The following is a 19255-nucleotide window of genomic DNA, read 5'->3' as shown; positions in this document are numbered from 1 at the left end:
TCTTTGCTGTTCTTTTCTCTTCCCTTTTGTGTGTGTCTTGTGTTGTCTTCTAGGAAACAGAATTGGACTTTTAACAGCAACCCAAACAGCTCAACTAGTATCTTTTCATTTCCCCAAAAGGACAGTTATTACCAACATTATTACCACATAAGAGACTGTCAAACAAGTGATTTTTTTCCTTCTAAAAACTCTGTAGCTAAAGGCAAAGGAAACAAGGAAAGTTGTTAAAATGAAAGCCTTACTTAAGACTTTACATTTTAAATGCTTTAACTGTTTTCCTTTGTTTTCTGTATCTTTAAAAAAAAGGTTATAAGACTGTTCAATTTTATAGTTGCCATGGTACTAAGCAGGCTAGGGTCTCTATTCCAAACCTGAACCTTATTTAACACTATTTAATGTTGGATAGAAACAGCGTCCTGTTAATACCTTTGACTATTTCGGCCTATTTATTCCCATCTAAATTAATAAAATGCACTTCATTGTATTAATTATTAATGCACCTCACAAAGACAGGGACAATCTTTGCAAATTGTTGATTAATGTTTAGATAAGCAAACACAAAAGCAAGGATATTTAATCACAAAATATAGTGTTTGCTATTTGTAATATACAATTAAGTGTACTGCAGAATATTTTGTGACAATAACAGTCTTAATATTATGAGGACTCACTACAGTGATCTTCTGCTAAATATTTCTTGTGATGTGAGCAGAGGTCCACTATTTTTATGCCAGTAATAAAGTGTGTGAATGAGGAAGGTCCTATTGTAACTTGTTTTGACTAGGAGAAGAGAATGGGAGTTCTTCGAGTGATTGCTCATGTCCATTCCATGTTAGGTATGTGCTCGCCATGTGCACTGGTGTTGGAAGTTTTTTCCTCAGTGGTAACTGTAGGGGACAAGCTCTAGCGCCCTCTAGAGTGGCACACATATCGCAAGTATAACGGTTGCTGGGGGCCCTCTCCCTCCCTCAATTCCTTCTTACCGCCAGTAACAGTGCTGGAACATCTCCTTGCTTCGGCAAGCGCTTACTTACCTAGTGTTTTTTTTCTCTTAGTGTTGTAAATAGTTAGATAAGTAGTTCTTTTTTTCTTTAACGACTAGCGTGTTAGTGTGTAGATAGGTTAGATAGTCCCCTGTGGGACTTAGCCCAGGGACGGGGCATGCCCTGGTCCCCAGGTTACAAGCCTTATGATGGCGGTAGAAAACCTATGCTGATAGCGGCCCTCACCAAAGTTGCTTGAAGTGTTTGGGAGAAGCCCACATTAGCGATAAATGCTGGATTTGTAAGAGCTTCAAGCCCAGAACAAAAAAGGAGCGGGATGTAAGACTGAGAGCGCTCATCATGATTCAGGCTTGATTCAGACAGTCTCCGAGCCACCAAAATTGGACTTGGCACCAAGTACAGCGGCATTAGTGCAAAGTGCACCTCTGGCATTGGCCTTCCGGTGCCGGTCACAGTCCTGGCTAAGAACAGAGGAGGCACCCGGAGAGAGGGCATTCCCCAACATCCCATGTGGGAAAGGGAAAGTCTGGGGACCCTTTTGGGGCAGAAAGTCTCCGGAGCCCAGCCAGGCACCTGCATCACCGACTAGGCCAGCCAGCCCTCCTAGGAATCCACCGGCCCCACAGGTAGTGGCAGAGGCCCCAGCACCTGGAAATCCCATCCACGCCAGAGGCCTTCCAGGCTGCAAAACACATTGTCTTTGCTGGTGCCCCCGACACCTCACCAAGGCATGGTCGTCTCCAGGGGGAAGCTAGCACTAGGATCCGTGCCATGATCTCTGTCTATGCAGCATCACTCCCTGGCACCGCAGCAGTCGACATCAAAGTGCCAATCCCCAGGATGCACTTCTGACCTGCCCAAACCGACCAAAGTTCCCAGCCCCATTCACGGGAGACTCGGCACCAGTCCTCTGTGGGATGGCACCGCCTGCCTGATGGCTGACAAAGGGCCTCAGCATGCCATCAGTCCCCAGAATGGCTCCGGTCTCCGGAGAGGAGATATCGCTCCCCAGGACAAGGGACTGCATCGGGGCCACGGCAAAGTCGATCCCGGCTGGTACCGCGGTGCAGATCGCCAGACTCGCAGTACCAATCGTCCGGGTCAAGGTGGTGCTCCCATCCATCCCATTCCCAGTCACCAGACTCAGAGCACTGCTCTCAGAGCTCGAGGCATCAACTAGCGGGTCACCCTCTCCAATCTGCCAAGCTCCATCACCGATCCCCGGGCAGACAGCTTCAAGGCTCGGGTCTCTGGTACTGGTCCCCCTGCTGCAGACATCAGGATAACAGGCAGGGAGAGGACTTCAAGACCGCAGCAGCACCGCAGTGGTCTCGAAGGCAAGACCTTTCCCCCTTGAGCTCGGAGGAGGAAGAGGTAGCTGGTATCTTGGTCAAGGCACACCCAGCCAAATCAGAGGTTGCTGCCCCAGGGCTAATGGCCTACCACTTGGCAGTTTTGGAATCAATAGGGGTTTTCCCAGGCACCAGAGACATCATGCAGTGCTCTGGTGCCTGGAGCGTCAGAGAGGAGGTCAGCGACAGAATCCCGCCTGCCCTCGGACAAGGATGAAGCAAGGTGCCCAGGAACCTCCCCCAGCCTCAGTGGAGGCCACCTATGCGGAGGACGCAGCGCCAACCCCTCCTCCCATCCTTGCCTCCTCATTGTCCTTGCCCAACAAAGCAGTGGCAGGATCGCCTCAGACAGTTGCCACGGGACAATGCCAAGGCACACCAGGAGCTGCTGAAGAGGGTGGCAGCGAACCTGGACTTGGAGGCAAAGGAGTTGGTGGAACACTCAGATGCCTTGTTTAACATCTTGCCTGCAGTGGCCCCATCCAGGGTGGTACTCCCCATTCATGAACGGGTGGTAAAGCTGGTAAAAACTTCGTGGCAAACCCCATCCTCTCTCCTGCCCATTTCCAAGCAGGCAGAGAAAAAGTATTACATCCCCGTGAAACATTTGAATACTTGTATTCTCACCTGGCCCCAAACGCTCTAGTGGTCTCGGCGGTCAACAAGAGATAGACAAGGGCAACCAGGCCCAACTCCCAAAAATAGGGATGGCAAAATGCTTGACTTATTTGGGAGAAAAATTTATTCATCTGCCAGCCTCCAATTATGAGTGGCAAACCATCAGGCCTTACTCGGGAGGTCTGATTTCAATATGTGGCAGTCAATATCGAACTTCGCAGACTTGTTACCAGAGGAGTCCATGCAAGAATTCCTTGCCATCCTAGATAAGGGAAAACCTGTGGCCAGGGGCTCCCATCAGGCCGCCTCTGATGTGGCGGACTCAGTCAGGAGATCCATATCGACAACTGTGTCCATGAGGCGGGCATCGTGGCTGATGTCTTCTGAGCTGTTGACAGAGGCTAAACTCTCACTCGGGTTCTTCCCACTACCCCCAGGATAACAAGCAGGCATGTTGAGGGTATGCCCGAGGGCAACGTCCCAGTCTGCAGACAGGATCCTACACCCCTTTTATTTTCCAACCGCCTTTCTCCCTTCTGCCCTGCTTGGGCTGCTATAACTACAGACCGCTGGGTCCTCAGGACTATGGCAATGGGGTACACCCTACAGTTTATTTCTACCCCCTCCTTCCCTGCCCCCTTCCCTGTCCCTCTTCAAGGACCCTTCTCACAAGCAGCTTCTTTCCCAACAGGTGCAAGCCCTCTTGTGAGTCGGGGCTGCAACAGAAATCCCTGTACATCAGAAGGGGAAAGACTTCTATTCCCAGTATTTTCTCATACCAAAGGCCAAGGGTGGTCTATGCCCCATTTTGGACCAATGAGGCCTCAACAAGTATCTCAAGAAGTTGAAGTTTTGCATGGTTTCTTTGGCCTCCGTCATCCCCTCCCTGGATCCTGGAGACTGGTACTTTGCCCTCAACTTAAAGGACACATACTTTCATATCGCCATCTTCCACGGACACACAAGATTCCTGCAGTTTGTAGTGGGATGAAACCACTACCAGTTTGCAGTGCTGTCATTTGGTCTAGCGACAACACCAAGGGTGTTTATGAAATGTACGGTGGTGGTCACCGCATACCTCAGGCAACAGGGCATTCAGATCTACCCATACCTCGATGATTGGCTCATCAAGGGTCGTTCGCAGGCTCAGGTCCATTGCAGTGTTCGGGTGGTAGAAGCCATGTGCCAGGCACTGGCCTGTTGATTAAAAAAAAAAAAAAAAAAAAAGCAATGGTAGTGCCAGTGCAAATAATAGAGTTTATAGGGGCAGCCAGGCACGACCTGGACAGAGTCCTCACAATTCTGCCGCAAGTGCTTACAGCTCTGAAATGGTGATCAAACCCAGTAAACATTTCCGAAGAAACACCCTTTTCAGCCCCAAAACCTACAAAGATGCTAGTGTCGGACACGTCCGACCTAGGCTGGGGGACCCTCCTTGGATTGCTGAAGATCCAGGGGTTATGGTCCTTGAAGGACTCACACTAGACACAAGTCAGAGAGCTCAGAGACATCTGTTTGTCTTGCAAGGTGTTCCTTTCCTGACTGTCCGATCAAGTGATTCAGGTGTTGACTGACAATACAGCCGCCATGTTCTGTGTCAACAGGCAATGAGGAGCAAGGTCCCCAGCTCTCTGCCAAGAAGCCCTCCAGCTGTGGGAGTTCTGTATCCGGCATGGCATACACATCAAGGTGATACATCTCCTCGGTGTCCAAAACACACTGGCGGATTTCCTCAGCAGGGCATTCTGTTCTCACCACAAGTGGTCCCTCCACAAGGAGGTTGTCAAAATGACCTTCCAGAGGTGCGGAACTCCCCAAGTGCACCTGTTCGCCACCAGGTAAAACAGGAAGTGCCACTGGTTTTGCTCCCTCCAAGAACTTTTTTCCAGTCTTGGACAGACGATCTGATGTATGGCTTCTCGCCAATCCCTTTTATCGGCAGGACCCTCCTGAAAATAAAGAGGGACAAAGCCAGGGTCGCCATGATCACCTCAGCATTGGTTTGGCATGTTCATGGACTTGGCGTCAGCACCCCCATGGACGCTTCCCAACCACCCAGATCTGCTCTCTCAGGATCACGGTAGGTTATACAGCCAAACCTCACCTTACTCTATCTCACAGCCTGGATGTTGCATGGCTGAACCCAGAGGAGCAGGCCTGCTCTACTCAAGTCCAGCAAATGCTGCTGGAAAGTAGAAATCCCTCTACTAGAGTAACTTACCTGGCAAAATGGAAACGCTTCTCCTGCTAGGCATTGGAACAAGGGATTTCCCTGACCCAGTAGTCTCTGCAGTCCATTTTAGACTACTTGCTTCGTTTAAAGCATCAGGGCCAAGCCTTCTCCTCAATCAAGGTGCACCTGGCAGCCGTTTCAGCTTTCCACCCCTGTGTCCAGGGCAAATTGGAGTTCTCACATGAGATGACGATCAGGTTTCTTAAAGGCCTAGAAAGGCTCTTTCTACCAGTCCAGAACCTGGTACCCAGGTGGGACGTCAATTTAGTCCTTTCTAGGCTCACTGGCCCTCCCTTCGAGCTGTTAGCCTTCTGCTCTCTTTCACATCTATCTTGGAAAGTTACCTTCTGTGTGGCTATCACTTCAGCAAGGCAGGTATCAGAGATTAAAGCCCTTACATCGGTGTTCTACAAGGACAAGGTTCAGTTGTATGCCCACCCGGCTTTCCTGCCGAAGGTGATGTTGACTTTCCATATTAACCAGGACATATTTCTCCCCATTTTTTCTTCCTGAAGCCTCGCGCATCGAACGAGGAGAGGCATATGCACACCCTTGATGTCGGGCAGGCTCTGGCCTTTTCCTTAGAGTGTACTAAGTCCTTCTGTGAATCGACTCAATTCTTCATCGCGGTGTCCAACAGAATGAAAGGCCTCCCCGTATCGTCTCAAGGGTTTTTGTCTTGGATTACCAGCTACATTCGCACTTGTTATGAACTGGTGCAAGTTGTACCTCAGCAGAGCTCAGGCATCGTTGGCAGCCTTCCTGGCACAAGTCCCTATCCAGAATATCTGCAGGGCCGCAACGTTGTCATTGGTGCATACCTTCATGACCCACTACGCCATCACCCAGCAGGCTAGAGATGAGGCTGCCTTTGACAGAGCTGTGTTGCAGTCGACACAGCCATGAACTCCTACCCGCCTCCGGGGATACTGCTTGGGAGTCACCTAACATGGAATGGACATGAGCAATCACTCGAAGAAAAAACAGTTACTAACCTTTTGTAACTGTTGTTCTTCGAGATGTGTTGCTCGTGCCCATTCCATGACCAGCCCTCCTTCCTCACTGTTGGAGTTCCGGTAAGAAGGAATAAAGGGAGGGGGCCAGCAGTGCCCCTTACACCAGCACCATGTGCACCACTCCAGAGGGCGCCAGAGCTGGTCCCCTACGGATACCACTGAGGGAAAAATTTCCGGCACCAGTGCATGTAGTGAGAACACACATCTAACATGGGATGGACATAAGCAACACCTCTCAAAGAACAACAGTTATGAAAGGTTAGTAGCCATTTTTTCCTCTTGTTGAATGTTGAATAGTAGCTATTATTCAAAACCAGTTTGACATGGCTAACTTGCCAGTTTAGATACCCTCATAAAGTATGTAGACTGTTAATGCTGCTTGTCTTCTAAGGCGAGTCAAAAGATGGTATTGTATGAAGTGTTGTCTGTCTTCCTACTGCCATTATCCATCCCAATAAAATAAGAGTTCAAAAGGGAAGTACATCCTAATAAACAAATTTCCTAAACAAACAACAACTTGGTTTCACAGCATAACTTCTCAGGTGTAAAATGTTACGAGTCGCTTGTACAGAATATTGTAAAGAATTCCTAACAAAGCCAAGAAAGCTTGAATGTAAAATGTGGACATCATTATTTTGCAGATACAAGGAAGCAGTTGTGGCTTATGAGAATGCCAAACAATGGGACAATGTAATCCGGCTATATTTGGATCATCTTAACAATGCTGAAAAAGCTGTTAGTATTGTCAGGGAAACACAGTCTCTCGATGGGGCCAAGATGGTAGCCAGGTAATGCAGTATTGTAGTTACATTAGATAGATTTACAAACCTAACTTTTCTAACATTATTTCTTTATAACCTCTCATGCCATCATCCTTGTTGCCCTCTTCTATATTTTTTGTCAAGTGCTAGAATTTTATGCTCAGTACACTAGAAGTGATTAAAAAATGAGATGTAAATAGTAAGTCCTCTAGTCTATTCACAGAGAGGTTTCACTTTTACAAAGGGCTGTTCAGTTTTTTGGATGTCTTCTCTATTAATTTGTTGATACAGTCCAGGCTTCTGTTTGCTTTTTTTACTGTAGAAGTCTTGAGTTTCTGTCCATTCTTATCAACAGATTTCTTTTGCTTGATTCATGTCTTCTAGCTTGTAGTCATGTAAAGCATAGTCCCTTTAGTTATTTGAGTTATATTATATTTTCTTATCCTCATTACCTGGTATCTGGGAGGGATATTCTTTTTTATTTTATTTTGTATTGTGTATTTTAATTTATGGGGTGGGTGTGATGGGTTGGATCACAAAAAGCCCCTTGGGACTGCCAACTGATTTGCCAAGACTACTTCTGCCCCTGCCTTCCCTGCCAACTTGAGACTGTCTTGCTGAGCCAGACATGCCAGTCTGCTCCAACACACACCCTGGGTCTGAACCACGTGCCCCAAAGCTGCAGATGTAACTGAAAGCAACTTAAGAAGTGTTCCTGTCTTTAACACTCATATGCCCCACTCCCAGTGGGGTCCAAACCCCAAATAAATCCGTTTTACCCTGTATAAAGCTTATACAGGGTAAACTAATAAATTGTTCACCCTCTATAACACTGATAGAGAGATATCCCCCCGCCCCCCAGGTATTAATGTATGCTTTGGGTTAATTAATAAGTAAAAAGTAGTTTTATTAAATACAGAAAGTAGGATTTAAGTGGTTCCAAGTAGTAACAGACAGAACAAAGTGAATTACCAAGCAAAACAAAATAAAACCCACAAATCTATGCTAATGCAGTAAGAAGCTGAATACCGATAAAATCTCACCCTCAGAGATGTTCCAGTAAGCCTCTTTTACAGACTAGCCTCTAGTCTGGTCCAGCAATCACTCACACCCCCTGTAGTTACTGTCCTTTGTTCCAGTTTCTTTCAGGTATCTTTGGGGGTGGAGAGACGCTGTAGCCAGCTGAAGACAAAATGGAGGGGTCTCCCGGGGGTTTAAGAAGACTTTCTCTTGTGGGTGGAGATCCCCTCCTCTCTTATGCAAAGTCTAGCTACAAAATGGAGTTTTGGAGTCACCTGGGCAAGTCACATGTCCATGCATGACTGAGTTCCGTACCAACCAAGCCACATTCCTGGGAAAGACCAGATGTGGATGGGCATCTCCAAGTTCATTGTTGGCTTAAGGGCTTCTTGATTGGGCACTTACTGAGAATAGTCTTTTCTCAGGAAGCTGACCAACTGCTTCACTAAAACCTACTTAGAATCAAACAAGTATGCAGCCAATATTCATAACTTCGAATACAAAAATGATAAATGCATACAAATAGGATTAATAGATTCAGTAGATCATAACCTTTACAGAGATATGTTACATGGCATATGTAGCATAAAACACATTCTAGTTATGTCATATATACATTCATAAGTATATTTCCATAAAGACTTATGGCGCGCAGAAGGAGCATCTCTAGGTTATTTTCATAAATCTGAATCTGTGGTTTTTGTATAGTGCCTCATAATCCCTCAGTTGAGCACTGAAAAGTGGGGGCATTTTTTTAAAGCCTCTAGAATGCTCATTTTAGCACATCTATAGCTTTATGTAAGACCAAAGCTTGTGCTAGACAGTTAAATTTAAAATTTGCAAACCGAGAGTGATATTCACTCGTGGTACAGAGGACCACTTCAAGTCTCTTTGCACCATGTAAACTCTATTCTGTACAAGGTTAGTCTGCTGGGTAGCCAGATAAGCTGCCTATTGCATGCCATGGAACTAGTCACTGTACTAGTCATTGCAAGACATATGTGTGGAAGGTGCTTTCAGAGACAAAGGCAGGCCATGGCGACCAACTCCAGTTTGTGTTTATGCAGATCCAGTGGTCCCAGTATCCTGTAGAACCATTGCATTGGGGTTGTGGCTACTACTGGAGCCCTGCACATTGACCTTGGTTTGGGGATGGGAGGGGAGTGTATTTCATCACTGCATCCTTCCTGCATTCTCAGGTTTCTACACAAAGGGAGTGAATTTCACTCTGAGTGCACAAGTTTGCATGTTCTTACTCTTGCATACAATCACACAAACAAACAAAAGCAGTAAATATCCATTCAGTTCAAAGTGCCATGTCTGGTTGCCTGGGTGCATATCAAGAACATCACACTCTATGCATAAGGAACATAGTTGGACAGATGATGTGAAACAATGAGAACTTCAGCTTTATTATTTTTAAAGTATATTTCAAAAGCAGTAATCCTCACTGAGAACCAGTGTCAAGTTTTAAATGAAAAAAGGATTTTTGAAAATATCATTAGAAAAAGGCATCTGAAAAAACACTTTTTGCACTTGAATGTCTCAAAATTGGCCAAACAGAAATTTACCAAAGTTTCATCCGAAATGTTCACTTCTGACCAGTCAATAAACATACAAAACTTTATCCCAAATTATTAGAATATTTTAGAAAACTATAAACAAGCAAGCTTCAAATTGAAAAGCCTTAGTTTATCATAAGGTACATGCATATGCTAATAGGAGCACACTAGAAAATTTAGAAGAATGATTTAATGATCCCTCAGTTGCCACACTCATTGCACAAGAGATTTTCTTTGGAAAACATTTGGAGTGTGTTTATTGTGTTATTTAACAAAAGTATTAATGTGTTTATTCTGATCAGATTCTTTCTGCAGTTGGGTGACTACGGTTCTGCCATCCAGTTTCTGGTCATGTCCAAGTGTAATAATGAAGCTTTCACACTGGCCCAACAGCACAATAAGATGGAGATTTATGCTGACATCATTGGTGAGAATTCTATTTTAATAATTTTATTTGGAATTCTTTAGCAATTTATGGCCTATTTGTGAAGAAAGGCATAGAGAAGTCTGTAATGACAATGTGCAGCTGTGTGAAATTAATACTAGGAGGCAATGGAAAACTGTGAATCAGTTCACAGTTATGCCATTTAAAGAATTTCTCCAGTAAGTCATTAGTAAGGCTGTGAGTTTGTCACGGATTCTGTGACTTCTGCAGCAGCTGATGCGCTTGCAGGCACCGCCCCTGCAGTTCCCATTGGCCACGGTTCCCAGCCAAAGAGAGCTGCAAAGCCAGTGCTGTGGGCGGAGGCAGCACGCAGAGCTGCCTGGCCACGCCTCCACCTAGCAGCTGAACAAGGGGGATGTCGTCACTTCTGGGGAGCCCCCAGGTAAGCACCACCCAGAGCCTGCCTCACCCCATCCTGTGCCCCTGCCCCCTCCCACACCCAAACTCTGCTGCTGCTGGGTGGGGGGAGGCGCAGAGCCAGGTTGGGAGCCTGCCGGCCATGCCAACATCCCCCCACCCCAGCACCAGCACCAGCAGGGAACCTGGGCCATGCGCCACCACCTGCACCCCCCAGCACCAGCGGGGCTCCTGAGCCACGGGCCGCCACACCTCCCCCTCCCCAAGTTTTAGTCATGGGTATTTTTAGTAAAAGTCATGGACAGGTCACAGACCATGAATTGACCTGTCCATGACTTTTTTACTAAAAATACCCATGACTAAAACGTAGCCTTAGTCATTAGTCCTTTATCAAAGATCAAATGTGGCACATTAAGTAGGTATAAACTGTGCAAAACAGAAGTTATAAATCCAGCTGGCTCCTATTTTGTTTGAAAACCAAAAGCCAAAAATGTGAAATATATGGTTTGCCTCTTTGACAGGATCTAGAAACCTTTGTTTCATGAGAAGAGTTTTGCTCACCTTAGTGTCTGCGTTGCAGGTTCTGAGAATACTACCAATGAAGACTATCAGAGTATTGCACTATACTTTGAAGGAGAAAAAAAACATTTTCAGGCGGGCAAGTTCTTTTTGCTGTGCGGTCAGTATGCCCGGGTTAGTATTCAGAGAGTAAAACAGCAACAGTATTTAAATGTGCGTAGCAATGGTTGTGCAAAACACTGGATTCCGAGATTTTTACACTTCCTACAGATCAGAAAAAAAATAGGCTTTTTACCTGCTTTCTCTTATTTCACATTGATGCAATCAAAAGAAAAAATATTATTGTCCTACCGACAACAAAACTTAGAGGAAATTATTTCTTCTATTAAATAGAAAATGAATAAAGGGTGAGTGCTATATATTCCATTATTCGGTTGTGCACATATTTCTTATTGTAGGAAGCTTCATATGGATCATAGACACATCTCTAAGTGATGCATGAACATAGTTAATTTAGTTACTGTTTACTTGCTTGTCTGAATGTTCGGTTTTAGAAAAAGTTCATTCATTAAATTCTGTAGCTTATTGAAACACAATTTTTAAACAAAAGAGTACGCAAATTAGCATATTTCTTATAGACTAGTTACAAGTTGAGTGTGTCAGCTGTTGCATATTAAGCAGAATGTTTATGTCCTGAGAGCAAAAAAGCAAGGTTATGAATTTTTGAAAATTACCAACTGCTGGAGATAGGACCATAGCAGGTGACCTGGTTCTCCCAGTGAGCCAGTGCCCCATTAACCCTTGGTTGCAGCACTCTGTAATGCCCCAATATAACAGTTCTCCGCTCATTGCTGGCTGTCAGTGCTGAGAAGAAATGTGCCGGGACTAGGCTGTGAATGCTCCTGCAATTCTGATGGGGACATGGGAGTGAGGAGGAACCAAGTAGGTGGGTATAGGTGGTGTGCTGGATTGTAACTGTCCAGCAAGCCCTTCAGAAAGACTTCACCAGTATAATTTTTCCTACAGCAGTTTTTGAGACAGCAGCTGATGCCTGTGTACTCCCATGGTCCCGGTGTGATCATCCGTATTGGTCATTTTCACTACTTTTTGACTCAATTAACTTCAGATTCACATGAAACAACATAAATGCTCTCAACGTGTGCTCAGGGATCACATAATTTTAATGTAATCAAAGGATGTTTCTCCTTCCTTCCCAGATGCTGCAGAACTAGATGAATTAAAATCTAAATTTTCAAATAGGGGAAAAAAAATTTAAAGAAAATACCATGCCATTTACCTGTTATATCCCTGTATTTCTATTTTTGTTTCAGGCACTAAAACACTTTCTGAAAAGTCAAAGCACAGAAGATAATATGGCTATAGAAATGGCTATTGAAACAGTAAGAAACATTGATAAATCTAAGAAATTGACAGGTTTCAGAGTAGCAGCCGTGTTAGTCTGTATTCGCAAAAAGAAAAGGAGTACCCGTGGCACCTTAGAGACTGACAAATTTATTAGAGCATAAGCTTTCGTATTCAGCCTGCTTTTCAAGTAATCTGTGTCTCTACTGTAATGATGTCATCCTAGTGTTTAGCAGAGTTTGAATAGCTTATAGGTGTAAGGAGGAAGCTGAAAGAATAAAAGCAAGGGCTAAGGTAGAAAGTTCCTGATGCCATCCCAAATAATTTTCTTAGCACTAGTCCTGAAAAAAGGGAATATAAATAACATATCTATCTGTAATTCCAAATCTAGAACGTAAGAATGGCCACACTGGGACAGACCAGAGGTCTTGTTAATATTTAATGAATGCAATTTAAAAACTTGTTAAATGGGTAGTAGTTTATGACATCTTTGCCATAGTGTGTTAGATTTTCAACATGGACTACACCATGTCAAAGAGAAGCTGATCAACCAAATAGAGACCTACTTTATTGCATTTTGAGTATATAACACCAGTAAATACATGTTTTAAATATCTCTAAGTTCAAAGGTTTTCTATAGGGAAATCTAATTCTTTTTCCCCGTATTTCAGGCGCATGTTGACATTTTTCCTCTGTCTTTATTTAATAGGTGGGGCAGGCAAAAGATGAAGCACTAACCAATCAGCTGATAGACTACCTTATGGGGGAGAGTGATGGTATGCCCAAGGTACTATATTCCTATCACTCTTCTTTTTTTTTTTTTTTTTTTTTTTTTTCCCTCCAGTTTCTGTTCTATAGGATGATTTCTTTTATTTTTTTGCCCTTCACAAACCTAGTAGATGTACATTGTCCAGAACTATTTTTATATATCCAAAAAAAGCAAAGTGCTCAGCTCCCATTTAAGTTCCTAAATTAAATTATCATATTTTCAAAAGGGCTCACTGTGAAGCATCTTCCATTAATATGTGGAACAATGAGTTCTGTAGTTATTTGGAAATCTGGCTACTTCATTTAGATACCTAAATGGAAGCTGAGCTTTTTTTGAAAATCTGGCCCTTTATTTTTGTACTTCATTATCTAATATCATACCATTTTCAAAGTTGAAAATGATTTATTACAGTCAATTCCAACTGCAAATACAGGGTATGGTTTCCCTAACTATACTTGATCTTGGATAAAAAATTAAGTACACTGTGCTGGGATATACAATTCCATATGTGAGCTGTATACAGCTACATAAAGCGTTTATGGTAAAAAGAAAACTAAAGATTAGCAAACCTCTATCTTGAGTTTTTAATGGCATACTTTATATATATATATATATATATATATATATATATATATATATATATATATATATAGAATACTCAGTTATTTAACACTAAGAATATAAAATATTGTAGGTGTTTATTTTTTATTGTGACTTATGGGAAGTCTTTCTGAAGTCACAGAGTTTAAGGTCAGTAGGGATCACCAGACCTTCTGGTCTGACCTCTTGTATATCGCAGACCACCAACACCACCATTACATTCCTGCAGGAGCTTTATGGATTTTTGCTTCTGTCTCCCTTCTGGGAGATCCCATTTCATACCCAGCATCCTTTATATAAAGAGGACTAAATAGAGCTGCTTTTGGAGTCTATAGGTCACTTCTCCTACCACAGGTAGACATGCAGGCACTGGGAACTGGTAGACTACAGTAGTAGGCTGTACTAGTCCGTCTTCCCCTTTTACGTGCTATTTTTTTTGTATTAGTTGTCATGTTTGTGTGCTTGGTTAGTAATGTTAACCAACGTTGTTAATCCTGCTTGTTAATGCCATAGGGCTGATGTTAAAAGGAAGACAGAGAATACCAAATATATTTTAGGGCAAAGGGATGAGAGAAGAGAAATTATAATGTCTTCTGAGGTGAAATTCTCTTCTCATATCCACACAACCAATCTCTACTTCAGTACCTTGATTTCCATACATGTGCAAACCACCAACTACGTGAGCAAAATATAGGAATGTAGATCTGCAGTATGGATCTGAGAAAAGAATTTTGCCCATATTATCTTTGCATGATTATTTTTCATGTAGGTTTTAAAATAAATTAGTATTGCTAACAGCCATCAGATGGTGGTTATCTTTGGGTAATTCAGGTTCTCTAAGATCCTCTGTGGCTGAGTACAGAGGGCACTTGCTCCCATACATACACTGCATCAGAAAGACTCTGCAGGGTTTCCATGGTGTAATCGCCACAGTCCTGTAAATTCAGAATCACAAATTATGCTCTGTTTGCATGGAGCTGGGTTTGACAGCTGTAGAGATGACATGTAGTTGCCACTGAATTCTAGTTGTGGTTTGCAACTCTATAGTGATGTTGTAGAGCTCTGGCCTCTTCCTTGCTGTGCTGTATTATAGGGCCAGGATTTGGTTCTTTGGGCATTTAGTGACATTTCTGTCTTTTTATTTATTTATTTATTTTAAAAAAAAATCTCTACACTTTGAGCAGCTGCTTTATCTGTCTTTTGGGTGCTGTTTTGATGTAATGTTACCTTTCATCAGACATTTGGATGACACCAAAATTGTAGAGGAAACATACACTCAAGAGGACAGAATCCAATTGCAAAGTGACCTGGAGAGATTAGAACTGTAAGGGCTGTGATGGGAGATCTTGTACAGAGATATAAACTGTGAGTGGGACAATGGACTGACTGTCATATCCTGTCCTTATACTATTTTTTCTGTAAACCACAACCAAGCAACCTGGTTACCTCAGGGAATGTGTGGAATGGTTAATTGGAAGTGACCCACAATATGAAAAAGTTTGAGAACCAGTTCTAAGGGTTTAATTTTTTTATAAATCATCATAGCACTGTGTGAATACAGTTTTAATGTTTAACATTGTTTTGCAACTTGTATGAAGGGCATTCTTTTCCTCATTTAAAAGTTCTTTCTTGTTCTTCTGAATGCTTTACCCCATCTGCCATAGTCTCTCTCAGTGAGTAACATCATTTTATTTTATCAAATCATAGTAATTTATTAAAGAAAAAACAAATAATTTTTAACTTCATTATGGTGTAGAGGCAAATGCCTGACTGAAATTCTCAGGCAATCTGAATCACATTTTTATAGAATAACATCTTTTAGATGGTAGAATCTTTATTTCACTGAAGAAAAAATCTAAATTGAAGTAGCCATACGGCAGAAATTTGTTAATCCTCTCTTCACTTATTCCCAAACTAGATAATTCTCACAGCAGCCTGGTTGTCTCACTCCACTTCTCTATAAAGTTAATAGCACAGGGCTGTAGTGAGGTTATATTACTAAGCCTTTACTATGTTTAACAAAATGTTTTTATACCCTTTGTATTCTAATATAATACCTTAATAAAGATATTACATATAATACTAAACTATGCTTGTTAATTAAGACACAAAGTTTGTGATCCAATATCTTTGATTTATATCCTGTTTGTATGTTTGTTTACTATAATGCATATCTCCTAGTGTTAATTAATAAGATTCTGCTGTTGTGTTTATTTTTAAATACAAAAATGTTTTAAAAATTGAAAACATGCAACTCTGAAAACAAAATTCTGTAAAGTTGCCAAATTCCAATAAAAAGGAAGTAATGGTCTATTGAATATTAATAATATGTTTTCCAAAAGTTCTAAGAAGGATATTTTCTATTTAAAACTGTTTTCTCTAATTTTTAAAAAGCATACGATATAAAATTAAAACATTTAAGACCATATTTAAAATAAACTGGATTCAGTTTGTTTTTACATCTTCAATTATTCGTAGACACAATTTGAGTCATTTAGATATGTTACCTTAATTGCATCCACAGTGAGGGATATATGAAACACTATACCAGGTCAAGACAGTGGTCCATCTTCTGACAGTGATCAGATGATGATTTGGAGGAAGGTACAAAAAAACCATGTCATGGACAATTATGTAATAACCTGATGATAGGAGAATTTTATTCCTAATGCTAGTCAATTAATGATTGCATTGTCCCATCTAATACAATATATTATCATATCTAATGCAACTGTAGATAGTTTAATTATCTATATAAATATCTAATTTTTTAAAATCTCATTAAGTTATTAGCCTTTGTGGCAGTGAGTTCCTCAGGTTAAATATGTATTATGTAAAATTATATTTCCCATTGTCAGTTTTCATGTCTCTCTTCAATCTCCATTGAATTTTTGTTGTTGTTGTGAGAGAGGGTATGCAAGTCTCTGTTTTGTTAACCTCTGTCATGTCCCTCTTATTTGTCTCCTGCCTCAGTTGAAGAGCCGTAACCTTTTCAGTCTCTTCCTTATATGGAAGTTTCTCCATGCTTTTAACAATTTTCTCACCTTTCTCTAAACTCTCTCTGTTTCCACAATGTATTTTTTGAGATCTGCTGAACACAGTATTCTGGGGGTGGGTACACCATTGATTTGCATAATGCCATTATCATATTTTCTGTCCCATTCTATATATATCATAATGCTTTTTGTTTTTATTACTACTGCAAATTTAGCAGAGGTTTCTGTTGAACTGTCTATAATGCTACCCAGATCTTTTTAGATGAGTGGATTTTAGTTAATTTAGAACCCAGCAATGTGTATAAGTAATTCAGACTATTCTTTCCTATTTGCAATACCTTGCATGTCAGCGTTGATTTCATCTGCTGTCATTGTGCCAACTTGTCTAGTTTTGTCAGGGTCCTTTCAGTTTTCTTCCTTCTTGACTAACCTAAATATTGTTGTGTCATCTGCAAATTCTACCCATTTGCTCACTACCCTTTCCAGTGCAGTAAAAAATATATCCACAACACTGGCCTTCGCAAAGACCTTGTGACACTTTGCAATTAGTCTTTTCCCATTACAAAAATTGATCATTTACTTCTGCTTTGTTTTATGTCCTTAGTTTCTAATTCATGAAAATACTTAGCTTTTCATTCCCTGACTACTTAGTTTCCTTAATAAACTCTTGTGAGGGCTTTTTTTCAAAGGCATTTTGAAAGTACATGTACATTGCCAGCTAGTTCTCTCTTATCCTTTATTTGTTGCTGCTACTTAGAGAATTCTAGTAGTTTATTAGAGCATGATTTGCCTTTACCGAAACGGTGCTAATTTGCTGCTCTCATATCACATTCATCTAAGTGTTCTAGAATTCTGTTTTTTTTCATTATTCAGCCAATTTTCCTGGTACTGAAGTAAGACTTGCTGGGCTGTAATGTCTAAGATTACCCCTTACCACCTATTTTAAAGATCGACCGATACCTTTGCTACCCTCTAGTCCTCTGGTATAGTAGCTGACTTTAATGAGAGATTACATATTTTTCATAGCAGCTCAGCCTCTTCATTCTTAAATTCCTTCTCATCTCTTGGCGTCTGTCTACACTGCAGTTAAAACCCATGTTAAACATGACACGGGCCAGCCACAGGTGTTTAATTGTAATGTAGACTTACCCTTGGATGTATACCATCTGGTTCTGGTGACTTATTACTCTTTAATGGCTGGGTTTTATCACCCTTACTCAAGCAAAATAGTATCTTAGTCCATGAGAAGTATCGCTGATTTCAAAGGGATTTCTGGCAGAGTACGGTATTATTTTGTGTAAGGGTGGCAGAATCTGGCATTAATTTATTCTCATCTTATTCCAGCACAACCTCTTTTGATCCTCAGTATCTGATAGTACATCATATTTATTACTTGAAAAGAGAAGGTCTCTCCAACTTCCTCTGTGGTGAAGACTGATTTAAAAAAATCATCTAAACTTCTCACACTGCCCTTATCCTCCTCAAATTGCTCCTTTTATTTCATGATAAATCCAGTGGACTCACGCACTCTCCTGCAGGCTTCCTGATTCTGATCAACGTGGATTTCCTTGTTGTTCTTTTGCTGGTGCAGCTAAGGCTAGGATGAAAATTTTAACCATAGTATATTTTAATTAGGGGAAAAAACAAATTCAGGTGCATATAAAAAAAATTAAATCTTGAAAGTGCATACTTGCACATATGTACAAAGATATTTAAACTACTTTGATAAAATATTAGTAAATTCAGTGGTAAACTGTTTGTCTCCCTAATAAATGTACTATTTTAAAAAAAGGAGTAATTTTAATCCATTGTTCTTTATCTTTTACTGAATTAGGGGCTATTGCAATGGGCCATACAGAACAGAATTTCAAGGTCAACATTTTAGCATCAATACTTTTTCTATAATAGTTTTAATTACAACTCAATTATAATTATTTAAAAGGTTATTATAAGATACAAGTGGTATACTTTTTTTTTCCCCATAATTGCTCCTCCACTACAAATTTACTGTAGAATACCAAAAAGCAGAAATAAAACCAATAGGTAAATTTCAAAAACTTCTATGATTGACTAGATCTGATATTACTGGAACAATGTAGCTGAATCAGTGTCCAGTTTCTTCAATATTAGTCACCTCATGATCAGAGTACTTTTTCAACTTTTTTTAAGCAGATTATGTATTTTAGAAGTTTTCATATATCAGCAGATTTACATTAATGTTCCATTCCAGCTGAAAGAGGGGTCTCTTTCAACTGTATTTTCATGAACTGTTTGTTAAGAATGGAAAAATTTCCCTGATTAGTTTCCTTCCTGAAACTAACCTTTTCCTCAATCCAAGAGCAGTTAGGGACTTATTGAGGAGAAGTTTAGAAACTATCTTAATCAAGGGGTGGAGGTCCAGTAAAAATTTCTCCTTGATGGAGAGAAGGAGAGAGAGATTTCTGTACACTACGTCCTCCAAAAATATTTTAAAAGCTAGTTTAGCAACGAAAGAAGTAGGAGTAGCACTGCCACAGGCAAAGAACACGATGCACAGGCAGACAGGGTAAGGCCAAGCCACACAGACAAATCTGAACTGCCTCTTGACATTTGCTTGAGATGGAGAGAGGTGGAGATCTAGAAGGTGATACAGCAGTATATA

At 41.4% G+C, this 19255-nt stretch overlaps 1 protein-coding gene across 4 annotated transcripts in view; it reads left to right on the top strand.

Annotated features, from left to right (window-relative positions):
• WDR19 (WD repeat domain 19) overlaps window positions 1-19255 on the top strand; it is a 111374-nt gene that overhangs the window by 79562 nt on the left and 12557 nt on the right. For all 4 annotated transcript variants that reach the window (XM_038401074.2, XM_038401073.2, XM_038401078.2 and 1 more), the window contains exons 25-29: window positions 6865-7011; window positions 9869-9993; window positions 10949-11061; window positions 12219-12287; window positions 12959-13036. In XM_038401074.2, coding sequence (XP_038257002.1) covers window positions 6865-7011; window positions 9869-9993; window positions 10949-11061; window positions 12219-12287; window positions 12959-13036 — 532 coding nt within the window. The remainder of the gene's footprint in view (window positions 1-6864; window positions 7012-9868; window positions 9994-10948; window positions 11062-12218; window positions 12288-12958; window positions 13037-19255) is intronic.

This window comes from Dermochelys coriacea, chromosome 4, assembly GCF_009764565.3.
Source record: "Dermochelys coriacea isolate rDerCor1 chromosome 4, rDerCor1.pri.v4, whole genome shotgun sequence".
Lineage (NCBI taxonomy): Eukaryota > Metazoa > Chordata > Testudines > Dermochelyidae > Dermochelys > Dermochelys coriacea.
Note: the sequence above shows the minus strand (reverse complement) of the source record. Positions and strands in the feature narration are given on the sequence as shown.